This window comes from Camelus bactrianus, chromosome 8, assembly GCF_048773025.1.
Source record: "Camelus bactrianus isolate YW-2024 breed Bactrian camel chromosome 8, ASM4877302v1, whole genome shotgun sequence".
Lineage (NCBI taxonomy): Eukaryota > Metazoa > Chordata > Mammalia > Artiodactyla > Camelidae > Camelus > Camelus bactrianus.
In genome coordinates, this window is record NC_133546.1 from 37372005 (window position 1) to 37389043 (window position 17039).

At 39.6% G+C, this 17039-nt stretch overlaps 1 protein-coding gene across 2 annotated transcripts in view; it reads left to right on the forward strand.

Annotated features, from left to right (window-relative positions):
* The window catches only part of MAN1A1 (mannosidase alpha class 1A member 1), a 151483-nt gene that overhangs the window by 25085 nt on the left and 109359 nt on the right, over positions 1–17039 (forward strand). For both annotated transcript variants that reach the window (XM_074368421.1, XM_074368422.1), the window contains exons 3-4: positions 13423–13519; positions 15836–15951. In XM_074368421.1, the coding sequence (XP_074224522.1) occupies positions 13423–13519; positions 15836–15951 (213 nt within the window). The remainder of the gene's footprint in view (positions 1–13422; positions 13520–15835; positions 15952–17039) is intronic.

Below are 17039 nucleotides of genomic sequence, written 5' to 3' on the forward strand. Positions count from 1 at the left end.
AATTCATTAGTGATTAGTAATCAATGAGTTAAGTAACAAAATAACCTTAAGTTTGAACTTAAATAGAAGGGGCAGGCTGTTCTGCCTCCTCCATCAGGATGATGTGTAGTCCTCCTGGATTTACGCTCATTTACAGCCGCAGAACAGCCGTGCGACAGCGCACCTACCTGCATCGCACCTCCTTTCAAGGCAGAGAGAAGAGGGACAGCAGGGCTGTTGGCAGACCTTGACAAATGTCTCATTGGCCTGGGCTTTGTCACATAGCCACCTCTAGTTGTGGAGAGTTAGAAAAGCACCCTTTTGGCTTTTGCAGCTTCTGTTCCAGGGACAAGCAAGGGAGAAGGAGATTTGGGTATGGGGTGAATTAATATGCAGGTAGAATGAATATTCATATTTTCCCATTATTATTATTTTGTAATTTTATGTAGTCTTTTTGAATAATAAAATGATTTGACCTCTCTGACAAACCTGGCATTGTTTTTCCTCTTTATGAAGATCTTTGCCTGATTTTTAAGCCATAAAATACCTGAACAAAACTGGAAGTCATTGTACCCAAAGCTAACACTAAGTAATGCAGTCTGCTTTATCAGGTCACTGAATCTGGCGTGTAATTAATTCTGGGCACTTGCCATCCAACAACTGTAGAATGAATGATGATTATCTCTTTCCACTCTTTGGGAAAAAAATCTAGGCTTATCAGAATTTGAAGTTCTAACAGAATGGTTAGAGTCATACATTTTTAGCCTCAGGCAATACTTCTCATCACTTACAAAAACCTTTCAGGTGATCATCAATCCATGGAAAATATGGCTTATAGTGTGGTAATGACACAGGCATATTAGATGTTAATGCTTGTCTTAGAAATGACACCACATATAGTCCAAAATTACCGTGTTCTATCTTCAGTAATAACCTTAGTAACATAGTAGAAGGCTAAACAAAACTATAGGAGAAAGAGCACTGAAAAATAATCAATATTGCTATACTTTTTTGTAGGTGTTTAGCAAGAAATCTGATGTTGCCAATTTAGGGGCAATTTATAGAATGCTGTTGGCATTTAAACTCATATTGAGGAAAATTATCTTTTTTTTTCAGTTGCCAAAAAACCAAAATTATAGGGTGTTCTGTTGGTGATGAAATGTCACCTACTATGAAACTGAGAATAAAGATTATGATCTAACGCTGTAGGATGCTCAGAGAAAAATGAACTAGTGTATTTACCTGGAAGGAACTTTTAAATGTTAAAATGTATGTAAAGCAAAATTCCTGTTCAATGTATGTAAGATATCTTTTTCCACAGGGCACCAGAAGCAAGAGACATTCTTATTTTCATTTTGACTCCTTAATCTACTAACATATTTAATGTTTCTCTCCTGAATCAGCGAGGTTTTCAGAATGGAAGGATTAGAGGGTGGCTTTGTATGTCACGTTTCTAAGTCTCACTATTGAAAGTTGAATTTATCCAGATAATTAGATAGGTAATAGAAAGCATGCAGGCATGTACATCAGTAACACATGAGTTAACAGTTTGTTTGGAAGCTTATTTGGAAGGCAAGTTCTCCAGATTGCAGGGCTCACGTGTTTAGCTCTGGACAGTGTACAGGAGAGTATGTCATAGGCTTCAGAGTCAGCCTGAATTCAGAGCCAGCCTCCACCCCTGCTAGAGCGTTGACCTTGGGGAAAATTACTTAACCTCTTGATTTCTTCATCTGTGCAACGGGAGTCTCAATGGTGAGACTGCTTTCCTTGAAGGGTTGTTGTGAAGGGTGAGAGAATATGTAAATGCTTTACGTCCTTCCTGACACGTAAGTGTTCAGTACATGCTGGCCCTTTCTACTATTAAAGATGCTAAGACAGTGCCTTTTTGTGACACACCGATTGATTATGTATTTTAAGTCTTAATAGACGCATTAGTTGCTACTCCAAGATTAGGAACCAGCATTTCTGGTATTTAGTATACATAAATAATACATTTCATAGGTTATTTTTAAAATAGTGCCTTTTATGCAACATTTTTTATTATTGCTCTGCCCGGATAATAGTGCCTAAAACTGTTATCTGCAGTATACAAAAGGATTACTTTCATAATCTTATAAAATTATGGAATCTTGAATAACAAGGAGTACCCCTTCTATTTATTAATAATGGACAGTTTTAAGGGTAATTATTTCAGAAGTTTTAAAAAATATTTCCCTATAACATGTGGCATTTTATAACCCAAATATTTTGTATAATTCTACCTTCAAAAAGTAATAACTTAAAAAATCATAATTCATAATCCTTTAGTTAAGAAAATAGGATTTCTGGTTTTAATTTTGAAAAGGAAACCCTTGTACCCTGAAACTCTCCTGTTGATAACAGCTTTATTCCTAATTGCCAAAACTTGGAAGCAAGCAAGATGTCCTTCAGAAGGTGAATAGACAAATAAACTGTGATGCATCCAGACAACAGAATATTATTCAGTACTAAAAACAAATGAGCTACTAAGCCATGAAAATTCAGACAGAGGAACCTTAAGTATATATTTACTAAGTGAAAGAAGCCAATCTGAAAAGGCTACGTATATATGGTTTCAATTATATGACATTCTGAACAAGGCAAACTATGGAGACAATAAAAAGATCAGTGGTTGTAGGATGGGGTGGGGGAGCGCGGAGATAGAAGAATAGGTGGAGCACAGAGGCTTTTTAGGGCAGTGAAATGATTCCGTATGATACTAAAATGATGGATACAAGTCATTATCCAGCTTTCAAAACCCACAGAATGTACAAAACAACAAGAGTGAACCTTAATGTAAACTGTGGACCTTGGGTGATAATGATGTGTCAGCGTAGGCTCCCTGGCGTAACAAATGTACCATTGTGGTCCATGATACTGATGGTAGGGGAGGTGGTACAGTGTATAGGCAGGGGGTTTAGAAAATCCCTGTACTTTCCTCTCATTTTTGCTGTGAACCTAAAACTGCTCTAAAAAGGAAAGTCTGCTAAAGGAACATACACACAAAAGAAAAGAAAAGAAACGCTTTGTCCCACAACTCTCCTCTTGATAACTGAAGCAGAATAGGGCTTGACTCTCTAGGGCTAGTTTGATTTTTTGTTTCAAAAAAATAAGAAAAGAATATAATTTTAAAAGATAAATATCTCTGACTTTTGCTTATTCTTATAAAATTTAAGCCAATTCTTTTGAATTTATAATTAATTATGTTCTAACTTCCTAATATTTATAAAGGTTTAAAAAAAGGAACCTTAGAGGGTGGGGAGTATAGCTCAGTGGTGGACTGTGTGCTTCTTGTGCACAAGGTCGTAGGTTCAATTTCCAGTGCCTCTGTTAGTGAGAAAAATAAAATACACAAGGAAAAAAATGGAAAAAATGTTTTTTTAAGAAAGGAACATTAAAAGAATAATTAAGTGTATTAGTCTTTGTGGGCTTGACAAATCTTATAAACAAATCCCTTAAAGAGAACATATTTCAGTTCTAAAACATTGTTGTGTCACTACTGCCAAAAGATAAATGTAGTAAAAACTGGAAGCTGTAGAGTGACAGGCATGAGGTAAAAGAATGTTTGGACTTGCCTCTTTATTACAAATATTAAAATTAAGAAGACATCTTTTGAAATAAGACGCTCGCTAATGAGGATAGTATTTGTTCCCTATGGGATAATTTTTTAGACCTCTGACTTAGAATAAAGGAAGTTTCAGGATATTCCAACAGGAGATAGCATTTCCTTTTGATTGCTAGGAAAGATCTGTAGTTACTGATGCTTCCCAGGTTTGGAAAAGCCCTATAAGTCTTTACTTGGGGGGCTGGACAGGGAAGGTCAGCTGCCATTGGGCCTACGAAGGACCACTTGCTAGTCTCCCACTGACTGCAGAGGCCTTACTTAGCCGGGGAAAATCTAATGAAGGCAGTTTTAGGTTGACTGTAATAACCTACAATGATAAAGAATATGAAAAAGAATATGTATATGTATAACTGGGTCACTATGCTGTACACCAGACATGAACACAACATTGTAATACAATCAACTATACTTCGGTCAAAAAAAAAAAAAATTATCCAAACACACACCAAAAACCCTGAGGTTTAACGTTTGAACTCGAGTGACAGCTTATGTGGAAAGAGACCAGAGTCATTAACCACAAGACAGATATTTCTGATGAAGAAATAACTGCAAGTGATAGACCCTTGGCTGATCCAGAGCTTGTCCGTGTAAAGAAATCATTCTCTCCAATAGTGCTTCTTTCCAAAAAAGAGAGGCACTAGATAATTCACATATGAACAAGCCTTTCTCTAAGGGCTACATTTTGAGATAGGAAGATACTATCCCTTAGAATATTTTAGAGATATATGCTTACATTTTAGTGAAATTTGGTTGGGTTTTTTGTTTGTTTGTTGGGGGGGAGCATAGGGTTCCTAGTACCCTTTTGTTTGATAATAGCACAGAAGATTTAAAATAATGTCAGATTTGAGCACAAAGAAGGAGAACCATTAAATAGCATATAACCAAATTCCCTGATCTAGACATAGTAAAACTGACTTTTTCTTAGGAGAGTGAGACACTTCTTAGAAAGAGGACAATCTGTCCTCCACAAGTGATTAACTAGAATTCTCTTTTCTTTAAACTGGCTTTATCAGGCATTCTGACTCTTTTTCTAAAGAGATTGCTGCTCTAACTGCTCTTTCAATTCACTAGGGAATTAATGTTCTTTGGCCCATTAGTGTTCATGCAATAATAGCCTTAAATTATTACTCCTCCTTTATATATCTCCTGCTATCTTAAAAAAAAAGTATACTGAATTGGCTGCACGAGAATTCAGGACATCTGAAGCTGAGGAAAATACATACATATATCTATCCACTCAGTGGTTATGAGGCAGCCTGGGGTGCCTGGTAACAAACAACTTGCACAGGCAAAAAGCAGTAGGGTAGTGGAGAAGAGGAAGGAAAACTGGCCACCCTCAGCCCTGGTGGTGGTGATGCCGTTTAGGAAGCATTGGAGCTGAAGTGAGCAGGTGTCAGCACAGTCAGCAGCTTGGTGTGAAGGAGAGGGTTTCACGGTTCTCCATAAATCCAATGATGGGCAGGGTTGGAGGAGGACAGAGCCATCTTGTCTTCCCAGGTAGCCTACACGGCCCGAGGAGAAGAGTTGGGCAGTGGAGCTGGAGAGAGAAAGCTGAAGTGGAGGGAAGGAAAGTCATGAGGGCTGAAGGATATAATGCAGGCGAGAAAAGCTGTTGCTGCAGGGTCCTGTCCTTGAGCCAATTTATAAGCCAAATTTAGTGTGTGCCATTTTGGTGGCAGGCCTGGCCGCATCTCTTTGGACCCACATAGAGCTGACCTCTGTGCATGGAGCAGGAGGAGAGCTCAGAGGCTATAGCTGACTATCTTAAATTTCGCAAGCGGCAAAAAGGTCAAGCTCTTCTAAGTGATGTAGAGGAAAGAATCAGAATGGGAGCATTTGAAGCCGTGCTTTTCCTCAGCTTCCTCATCTGTAAAATGGGCTAATAATACCCCAGAGGGGTGTTGTGAGGGTTAAATGTGTGGTAAATTGTTATCAGTTTCCCTTCACAGTGCCTGATAGGTGTTGGACAAAGTTAAGTCACTTTCTCCTTCACAGCTTCTGAAGTTTCATTTGTAGAACAGCGTCGTGTTTAGAATTCTAAATATTTTCTGAAATGTGAAACAACCACTCATCCAGCAAGAAGAGAATTGCTGAGAAGTCTGAGCATAATGCTTTAGATATCTCAGGTCTCAAGGACCTTGCTAATTCTAGGCAGAGAGACTGCGCCAGTGTCCTGGGGGGCTGGGACAGTCCAAGAGCAGGCACCGAGGTCAGCTTGTGGCAGAGTGGGCTGGTCACTGCTCACTGAGCTGGGGAAAGCAACGTGCCCACAGGCCTAATTAAGCACAGAGCAGTACAGTGTAGACATGTGCCCATAAACCATGGTCTGTGGGCCATCTGTGGCTCACAGATATTTTCTCCCCATAGCTAGCTTTTTTTTTTTTCCCCAGGCCCCTGGAAAACCTGGCTCAGACCTTGAAAGCAAGCTTAGTTATTTTTTTTTCAGAGTTTTTTTTTTTTTTTTTTTTTTTTTCAAATGGCTTTAGTCAGGGCCCTCATCTTGTTTGGCCACATTCCCTGTCATTTTCAGTTTCCCTAGACCCGGCCATTCTGTTTCTTCCTGGCCCTTGAATTTTCAGTCCCTCTTTTGAGCCCATGGCAGAGAAGGGCACAAGCCAGGGAGCTAGCCCTTGACACAGAACCAGGGATTGAATGGGTCCTATCCCCCAGCTGTAGGGTTCCTGGATGAAATACAGGACTCTTTGTAAAATTTGCATGTCAGATAAACATAAATACTTTTTAGTATAAGTATGTCCGATGCAAGCTTTTTATTTCATAAGTCTGGTACCCCTACTCTATACTCATTTGTAATTCACACCCTGCCTCCAATAGGCACTCAGTTAGTAGTACCTGTCATTGCAACATTGGGAAAAAGAACCTTGGAAATAGAACACCCAACAGCCTTGGGGAAAGGGAGAGAGAACTAATATATTTCACCATTGGATGAGAGAAATTGAGCAAGATGCTGAAGAATGTTTTAATTTGATATGGGGTAAAGTTGGAAACTGTCACGGCTGGGAGGGGTTTCCTTCATGCTGGACAAGGACAGATAGAAGGTGGCTGGACTCTGGCCTTGCCCACTGCACTGTGTTAAGTGGGGAGGAACTTCCCAGTACTGTCTTGGGTGGCGTCCTGATAGCAGTTAGGTGAGAGGGTACGAAACACTGTAATTGTGGTCGGCTCCAGGCTTGCAGTGTCTGCGAATGCAGTCTGCCATGCTCTGCGTTCTGTCAGCTCTGGGTGACTTTGGCCTCTTTCCTACCCTGCTAATTTCCCTCTCCCTGAATTGCCCTGTCCACTGTGAGTGTAGCTAAGTGTCTGTTTTCCTTTGGGCTGATCTCCCTTTTCTCTGTTTGTCTTCTGCACCTGGGTGGGGCAGTGAGGAGGAAGTGTGGATGAAGGCCAGGAAAACTCATTGGATGTCTCCTTCCAGACAGGTGCATTATCAGATTTGATCTCCTGACCATGATGTGAGGAAGGTAATGCTATTTCTTCTTCTTTTTTAAAAAATACAGATTTTAGTTTTTAGAGCAGCTTTAGGTTCACGGCAAAAATGAGTGGAAAGTATAGAGTGTTCCCATGAATCCCTGCCCCAGCACACACCCACTGTTAACACCTTGTGCCACAGTAGGACATTTGTTACCATCCATTATTTTTTTTAAAGATGAGAAACTCAGAGTCTGAGAGAGCAGGGACTTGGGCAGCCGGGTTCCGAGTCTCCCAACTAAAGCCCGCCTGCCTTGCTCCCTGGGACAGCGTCCTCAGCACTGGGTCTCCTGCTGGCCCTGTACTCCTTCTGGTCCTCTCTGTCTTCATTCCCACGGGGAAATGTAGGGCGTGGGACAGCACCAGATAAGAGGACGGGGCGGCTAGATTGTTGTCTTGTGTTCACATATCTAGAAATTCTTTTCTGACAGATAAGTGAAGATTTGGAGAAGCTGTGACTTGATTCCCTGAAGTTACTTTTTATCTTCTTTCCTTTCTTCCGTTTCCTAGTCCCATCAAAGATGAAAGGAAAGATGGTTGATACAGGATCCTAAAAATGTTTTGTGTTGAGATTTTTATCTGGAAGTTTCAGAAGTTACTTTCATGTGACAATCAAGTAATTTCAGACATAGTTTGGTGGCAACGACTGACAGGCTTTTAAAATCAGCGTTTTACAAAGCACCAACTGGAAGTATAATGTTAAGAGCCAAGGCCGCCGATTTCCAGGTTAACAATCAGTGAGGTAGATTGACCTCCCCCACTAGTCCTCAGCTGAACCAGTCACAGCCCTTTGTGTCCTCTAGAACAGCAGGAATGTGAGTGTCACTGGACTTGAGTTTCTTCCCGCTAGTGCCAGATGGCAAGCTGTGACATCAGTGAGCCAAAGAAGGCCTCTGCCTTGTTCCTGAGTTTGCTCGTTTCTTCACTATGGGCTGAGACGTGTTAGCTCAAAAGGCCGTTGGCATCAAATTCAAATTTGTACACATCCAGTTATTTTTTAAATAGCCAGACAAGTAGATTTTTAGCCATTTAGAGCCTGCCTGCTTTACATACCCCTCGAAGCCCAGCATCTGTTGGCCCTTGGTAAGATAGGGCCTTGTGGTTTGAAGACCCCAAGCTGCTCCTGTTCTTCGGAGTTCTCTGACCCAGAGGCTCCCTGCCATGCTTCTGAGTGACACCACCTATACAGGGAAGCCCCCTCTCTGACCTGCTCTGCCCTGGGAGTTCCCTTGCCTTCCTCCTCTTCTGGACGCTGGCCCCCCTCCTGTTAAGCATCTGGACAGTCTCATGCAGCCCTGTCCAAACACCACCCAGTAAGACCTGGATGTTACTATCTCTCATGGGCATATCTTTTTCCTAAATCAGCCCCCCAAATCCCTCAAACAAATCCCCTACATAAGGATGCCTAGCACAACCAAGATTTCAAGAAAGCTAGTGTGTGAACCTTCAGAACTAAAATCGACCCATGTCACCCTACGTCTGGAGAAGATCTTTTGGAGAAAGGGCCTTCATCCTTTCTCTGTCCACATTTTGGATACCGAGTAGTTGTGTATGTTTAGAGTTTGTACGCTGGTTAAACCTGGTTTTGTGTATATTTGCCTTCCCTGTTTAAATATGTTAGTAGGAATAAGTAGGAAACTCTTTCAGATTGCAAAGATCAGAGCAATGTTTAGATTTTTAATAAAAATAATTCTAATGCCTGTAATTTATCGAGCACTTACTATGTGTCAGACAATGTGTTATTTTATTTAACGCATTGTTTTATTTAATCATCACAGTAACCAATGAGGTTGGTTCTTTTATTTATTTACACTTAATGGATGTGGAAAGTGGGCTCAGAGAGATTAATTGTCTCGCTTAGAGTCACACCAGTGATGGCAGAGCTCAGATATGAACCCAGTTTGTTAGATGCCTGCCACTGGTGACCTGCTCTTACACATTCTTCCTCAAATAAACAGGAGGGTTTTCTGTAAGGACACAGAGGGGAAGTAAGTAAACAGTCTCAGCAGGCAAAGCGCCATGCCTCAGGAGGAGAGGAAGAGATTCCTCAACAGTTAGGATTCAGCAGCGTTGTCTGAGGTCATACAGCATCTCTACAAACCTGGTTCCCCTGGGGCACCGTGCAGATAACTGAGCCCCACCCCCAACTCTGCCCTCCCCTCCCCCGTCTGCCTCCCAGCCTCCTCTTATTTTTCTCCCCTTGCCTTCCATTTCCCTCATGATTTCAATTGTTTGTGACTTCTTGTGGCTTTTTTCCTCTATATATTTGTACTCTCTGCTTCTCCATCGCCTCTGGCCTCCAGATTCTCTGTGATTATCTTCCAGTTACACTCCCCGAGGTGCAGTAGATGACTGGGTTTGTCCATCCACTGGAGAGAACATCACCCCTGGGTGCCTCACCTCAAAGGCTCATGGCTCATGTCTTTCTTTGGATCAGACACCAGGGCCTGGATCAGTCAGCCAGAACCAGGAACCCAGATCATACTGCCAAACTATGGAAATTTTGTGTAAGGCCCCACAGGAGGGGCCTGTAAGTGGGACTTGAACATGTGTGCTTTTTAAAGGCACTGAAAGCCCCAAATTCTCATCAGACCTGTCTGAAAAAAAACAGATTTTCAAAAAGAATTTTAATGTGCCTTATGAATAACTTAAGATCATGTGATTAAAGTATCAGCAAATAAAAATATTTGCTAAGGGTAGTTGCTAGTGACAAAAATGTCAATTGTGAAATGTACACATACCTGGGGAAATTCAAGCATATTTTTGTTTATTCATGGCTTCCCATGTCCTTGATTAGGGCATAAAATGGAAACAAACTGTTATTTACAACAATAGAGTTAGGCACAACATTTAATTGGTTTTCTTATTATTCTCTTATATTTATTGTAAACATTTGTGAGTGTCGTAAGAAGGGAGAATGTTAAGCTTCCATACGTTATCTATTAGGTTATGATAGACCTGCGGACATTTCTCTGTTAGTCCTTTAGCATCTTATCACTCATAGGGTAGCAGATACCCAATAATCAGCTTTGCCTAATTACTCAGCACTGATGCCAATTGAGAAGAAAGTGCTAATTGAGGAATATTCTATAGGCATAGAGTCAGGAATGCTAATTTTGATGTTTTATGCCTTAATGTCAGCTTCTCTGGGTCAAAACAATGGATTACCATTCCAGGATCTTGTATATTTCCCTTTACAGGTTATGTTAGCTGCACCTTTTACCAACACAAATATAAATATTCAGGAAAAAATAAAATTCAACAAAAATTTTCGACTTGTTTTCAGTTTGTCTTTTTTTGAGAGAGTCCGAGTTCTGGGTTTGACGTCCTAATCAACATCTAATTTAGACCTATTTTAATCTTTCTACTTAGTATGTCAGGCTGTGTAACCCTATTAAATTGATGAAAGACTGCAAAACAAAATGAAGGAGCTTATGAAAACCGAGCGTTAATCCTTTCTGTGAGCTTCTACGTTAGTAGTTGCGTTTTAGAAGTGCCGTTCTTGTCCTAACAGTTCTTGAGCACACTGAGTCTAGAGGGAGTAAATGCTTCATTCTCACGGTCCCTCAGCTGGCTAGTGGCTTAGCACTGTACAACTAGAAGCTAGTAGCACTTCGATACTTTCAAAATTTGTGTAAGTCATAAATCAGAGTTACAAAGTTGCTTTTATATATGACTTGTGAATTTAATCTTATTGTTATTCTACACACACACACACACACCCCTAGACACATACACGCACACGAAGTCTTGTGTGCTTTGTGAAGTCTTGTGTGCTTTGACGTGGTAAATCATCTCCAGAGGTGAGCAACTGTTGGAATCCAGTAACAATTTGGCTGATCCTCTTCATTTCACAGATTTCTGGAGAAATCACTGTTGATGCTCCATACAGGACATTTTGACCACGTCGTTTCCTTTTTCTTTTCTAAACTTAACTCATAGAAATCCCATGGGGTGAGGAACCCATTTTGAGAAGTGTGTCACAGCAGCTTTTGAGATACAGGCAGATAAGCAATTAGTGTCAGATTTTGCCTTGAAGGAAAAAAAGATAAGAAAAGTTAATATATACTACAGAGGTAACTCAAGGAGGTTCTGTACTAGTGGCACATTGTATAAGTGAACAGTTTTGAGAAAGCGACAGCCTTCTATGGGAGAGCTTTATGCTGTCTTTGAGTCATTAATAGTATACGGCACTGGTTTCCATTCAGCCTTGGAGCTGAAGCAAATCATCATAGCAGTTTTTCTCTGTTCTTGCTTTAGGTACATTCCAAAAGCTTTTGAATTTATAAAGTATCTTTGGAAATGTACAGGAATGAAGAGTTTACCACATATCGTACATTTAATGGGAAAACACAAATCAAATTCAGATACAATCTCAAGGTGGTTTTGTACCTAGTGTTCGTGTCCCTAGTCTTTTCAGAGGCTCATTAGTTTCTACTTCTGTGATGTGACTTTAATTGGTTTCAATCAGGTTTAAAATTCAATAGGTACACGATTATTCGCCATATGCCAGGCAGTGTGCCAGGTGCCATCACACAGGCCTTGCTCTTGTAGTCCTTACACACACCCTGGGAGGAATTTTGATCCCACTTTTTCTATGACTCATCCATGATTATGTGACTAACTGGTGGTATTGGGATTATAAATCAGGTTATTTTCCCTTCAAATCTCTTATACTTTTCAATAAAATTAATTTGTAAGGAGAAAGTCTTCAAAACACTAAACACGTTTCATCGATTGCTAGAAGATCAACAATCTGATTAATCAAAGGAAGCTTCTGTTTTTGACTCATTAAAGGAAGCTGATGTAGTGTGGGACTGATGCGACTGACTTTGGAGCCTCAGCGAGGAACCTGGCTCCTCAGCTGTGGAGAAATATCTTAATTTTGAGTCTCAGCTTTTTCATCTTCTGAGTCTCAGTTTCTTCATCTACCAAATAATGATAATACACCTCATTTCATCGGTTGTAATGAGAAATGAACACAAAACTGAATATAGAGCATTTAGCAGAGTACCTAGCAGATAGTACAGATTTTTGATAGCTAGGATTAGTAGCAATAGTAGTGAGAAAGAAGGTAATATACAAATTGATTAAATAAAAATGTTCACTATGTATTTATCAGGGACATTTGAAGACTTTCTTATTAATAAAGTTGTATTGATTTTGCTCTAGATTTTTAGTGATAAACAGCCTTTATGTAATATTTATAGCTTTATGTGGTGCTTTTTAAGATATTTTAAAATATGGAGCCAAATTAGAATATTTCCAAATTATGTCCATATTTTAATTACTATTTCTAATGGATTGGGAATAGTGGCATGAATAAATTCTAGACAGCTGAGGAGTCCTCAACACTTCTTAAAAAATGTATGCAAAAATAATTATCTGCAGTATACTCTTGGAGTCATTGAAAATAATTTGCACAACTATTATACAGTAGTTATACAACTATTTTGATAAGCTCTTAGAGAATAATTTTTCCCCTTGAAAATCGTTCACTTTCTACTACAGTTAATATCTAGCACAAAAGATCAGAACTTTGTCTATGAACCAAAAGAAATTGATTGGTTTTCACTGTATGTAGATAAATTAATTTTGTTAAAATTAATAACATTTTAAAATGTATACAACTACTTTATGGGAGTTTTGGACTTTAAAAACATTTTTGGTACAAGGAGTCTAGGATGGTAATATACAGAGTCAATCTTCAGTTACATAGGTATACACAGATATAGATATACAGTTAAATATTAATTTTATTAAAATAGGCTGAAGTTTTCCAAAATCTCTTTATACCCATAGAGTTTCTTTTTTCCATCTCCTATAGATACTTAAAAATACTTCTCCATATTGACTTGGTCAAGATACATCAAAGTGTTTAAAGTGGTAACCTTGGATATTTGTCTATATACTAAGTACAGAGAACCTTATGCAAAAATGTGAATTTTAAATATAGAGTTATTGCAGATTTAATGTCAATAGGATGAAATAGGTGTAAGAATGGTTCATCCTTTTATGATAAGCTAAATTTCTGTTGCTGGGAACTGACTTTTGAAAATGATATGTATATTAAATAGGGCTAAATGGAGTCAGGAAAGTAAAATCTCCATTTGTAAGCATAAAGGGACAGTGTGCATTTGTGTGTTATGTGTGTGTTCTAGCTTATTCATACCATCGTCACTTTTAATTAATCATCCTTTTCACTAAGCAGTGACTATTAATGTTCTAACTTTTAGGTCTTCAATATATGCTCTATTTTGAAGCAAAAACATCCCAACTTCAAATTATAATCCTATTTTCATTTCCTTTCTCAGATGATGAAACATGCTTGGAATAATTATAAACGTTACGCCTGGGGGCAAAATGAACTGAAGCCTGTATCAAAAGAAGGCCATTCAAGTAGTTTGTTTGGTGAGTAGCATGTACTTTGGTTCTTTAGTGACAGTAACTCCTCTTCAATCGCCTGAACTTGTGGGTGGTGGAGAAAGTTTGTGTGACCCTCCAGGCTGTGTTGCTAGGAAACTTGCACACCTGATGGAGTTGTCTGCAGGGAATGTGCATAGCGTGTCCTTCAGACAGAGCACTGGCTGCACATTAGAACCACCTGTGTCCCTTGAAAAAATACTGATGCCTGGGGCACACTTCCAAAGATTCTTGTTTAATGGCTATGGATGCAGCATCAAGATTTTTAGCTCCCGTGTGGTACCTAGCAGAGGAGCATTTGCTGGCTGCATTAACTGCTTCCTGTCAGGTGAAAGCTGTGTCTTTATCCATAAGCTGGCCAAGGCAGCCAGCCGTGGTGACCTTCACTGTATTTTAGTGACTCTCAACTTTGGCTCTAAATTTCTCCTGTTTGTGCCGTGGGAGGGAAAGTGAGGATGGATTAGGCCAGTTATTTGAACTCCCGTTTATCCTCTTTGGCATGCTCTTATTGCGTTTGGTCTCTCGGCATCCCTCTGCGATTGGTTCTCTGGGTGTTACACAACATTCCCATTGTGGAGGTGAGGAAGCTAAATATCAGAAGTGGTAGGTGGATTCCTTGGGTCACAGAGCTACCCAGTGCCCTTCCCACTGTACTCAATTCGGTTTTAACTCCCGTAGTTTTGTCTGTAAGTAACAGGATGAAGGGGAGGGAGTCTTATTCTGATGCTTCTGAATTCACCATAGAAAAGGTGACTTTCTATACTTCAACTGAAGGTGTTAAATAGTATCAAATCATAAAACAAATAGCAGTATCATCTGACAGTATGTGCCACATGCCATTTGTGCATCTTCTCATTTAACCTCATTATTTTATGCATTTTATACATGAGAAAAATGAAGCTGAGAGAATAGCTTGCCCTGTGTTAGCCACCTATTAACTGGCTGAGCTGGGATCTGAACCCAGGTGTGGCTCAGGTCAGAGTCTGCTCCTAATCGCCACACTGTGCTTTTCCACTTATTTAGGACCTTCCTTGAGTTTGGCTCTTTCTCCAGCACTGGTGTTAATAGACACTATACAAGTCTTTGCAAAGTTCATGGCCTAGTGCAGAAGACATATGTGTAGACAGTGAATTATCAAAGCACTGGGTAGCTCAATAGATGCTCATACGAAGTTCTGAAGAACCGTAGGCTCTCCGGTAGGGAGAAGGTCATTGCAAGAACAGTTAGGGAGAGCTGGAAGAGTGGGGAAAAGGCTGGTTGGTCTAGTATAGTGACACACTTCAGAGATGAAGAGAGCCTGAACCTGCTGTAGTGGCAGTTCAACTGATTTCAGATGTTTCTGAAGTCATCTTCTGGGGATACAGTGACCAGTTAACATAGGTGATGAAAAGTAGGAATTGAAGAGAGAAACTCAGCAACTTCACACAGACTCAGAGACCTTAAATTTATTGTTTACTATAATTTAAAAAAATTTAACTCCACTTTTGTTTTTATCTCTATGAAAGTTGTTCATACCATTAAGAAAGCAGTTATGTGTAGATTTTGCCATAATCTTTATCAGAGAGTTTATTTAGTTCTCTGTTAATACAGTGGTGGTTTTTAATTTATTATTAAGCATTAAAAACATACTAGAATTCTTAGTATGGACTGTGGAGATGAACAAGACATGACTTCTCTGTTCTAAGGAAGTTTACAGACTGAAAGGAGATGCATATAAGTAGTTAAAATAAAAGTAAAAAGTAATGAGTGTAAGAGCATGTGAAGTCTTCCTGTTGAGGGAGTTCAGAGAAAATAATTCAGAGTCAGGACTGGCTAGGAGGGTGTGAGGGGAGGGGAGGATCTGTCAGGGTGCAAAGAGGGGGTAGAATTCCATTTTAGAGTAGTGGTTTCTTAGCACTATCACTACAATCTTAGATCTAATTATATTTAGACAGTTTTGCATAGGTACACTTTGATATAATTACATTAAAATTAATATGTGTGTTGCTCCTTGTTTCAGGCCTGTTTTTTTTTTTCCTTGCTAGAGAATGCAATCACAAATGAGATTTCTAAGGGATTTATTTTCTGCAACTCAGAAGAGACTCTAAAGATTAGTGTACCAATCTATAGCCTGTGATAATTTTTGGTTTGGTTTTGATGCAGCTTTTATGTTTTCTTTTACTGAAAGAATTTCAGGGCGTGTTCAGGATTCGTGTTTACTGATAAATTTGATATTACCCTCTCTCTTTCCAAGATATGGTCAATTAGCATGTATGTATCTGTCAAAAGTATTTTATTGAGTAAATGTTTTCCTGATATTTTCAGGTAATTTCAAAGGAGCAACAATAGTAGATGCTCTGGATACACTTTTTATTATGGAAATGAAAGATGAATTTGAAGAGGCAAAATCATGGGTTGAAGAAAATCTAAATTTTGATGTGGTAAGTTAAGCAAAAGCTGTTAATTCAGTTCTTAAATCTCAGCTAACATGGGCAAATTCTGTTGTGGGGCAGATTATTGTACCCTAAGAGAAACAAATAATGCAGTTTTAAATAGTGTCATACTATAGTCTTAACTTGCCCTCTCTCACTTTGCAAATACATGTCTTTGTTTTTTTGGCAATAAGAGTAAGGAATAACTGAATCACCATGCTGTACACCAGGAACTAACACAACATTGTAAAACAATTATACTTCAATAATAAAAAAAAAAAGAATAAGGAAAAAGAAAATAATATTTATCAAGGCCTACATGTGCCAAGTATTCTTGTTCAAGTCCCACAACAACCCTGTGAGACGGGTATTGTTTTCACACCTTTACAGATTACAAGACCGGTAAGATTTTCACAGCTTTCTAGACTAGAAATCAGAGCCTCAGAGGCTTATCCAGACCACACAGCTCGTTGTGTGTCAGAGCTGTGAGCCTAGCACAGGTCTGTGTGGCTCCAGTGCTCCGTGGTGCGTTATTATGACGTTGTTAAATTAACATTTGTTAACTGGCGCACAGGGTGCCAGATGGTGAGCTGCAGTTCAATGGAAGGCCACAAGAGGAATTGAAATAGAGAAGTTTATTATTTACAGGCCCCAAGAAGGTACACGACTCACCTCCAAGGGTCACACAGGGAGGTCACGGCAGAGCACAGACAGAGACAGGACCTGGGGCACATGCCTTTATTAGGGTGGGTGGAGTGCTTTGGGGTTCCAAAGCTAAGACAAAATTGGTCGATTCAAACTAAAAAGAGCTAGGTTTTGGTAAGCTCTGCAGTGGTCTTTTCTAAGAGGTGCACAAAGGGATGGGCCTAGGAGGTGGAGGACACTGATGACCACAAGGAGGAGTCATATTAGGAACTGACATTTGCTTGTGACTCTGCGGACTGTTGTCAAGGGCACAGTCTTGCATTTAAGGCTCCTGCAGGCCACTTGGCCAAACAAAATGGTTGCTGAGGCCGTAATATTATGAAGCAGCTTTATGTGAACTCTCCACATGCATCCAGTTGCAGCTGCAACCACTTCCCCATAAAGAAGGCGCT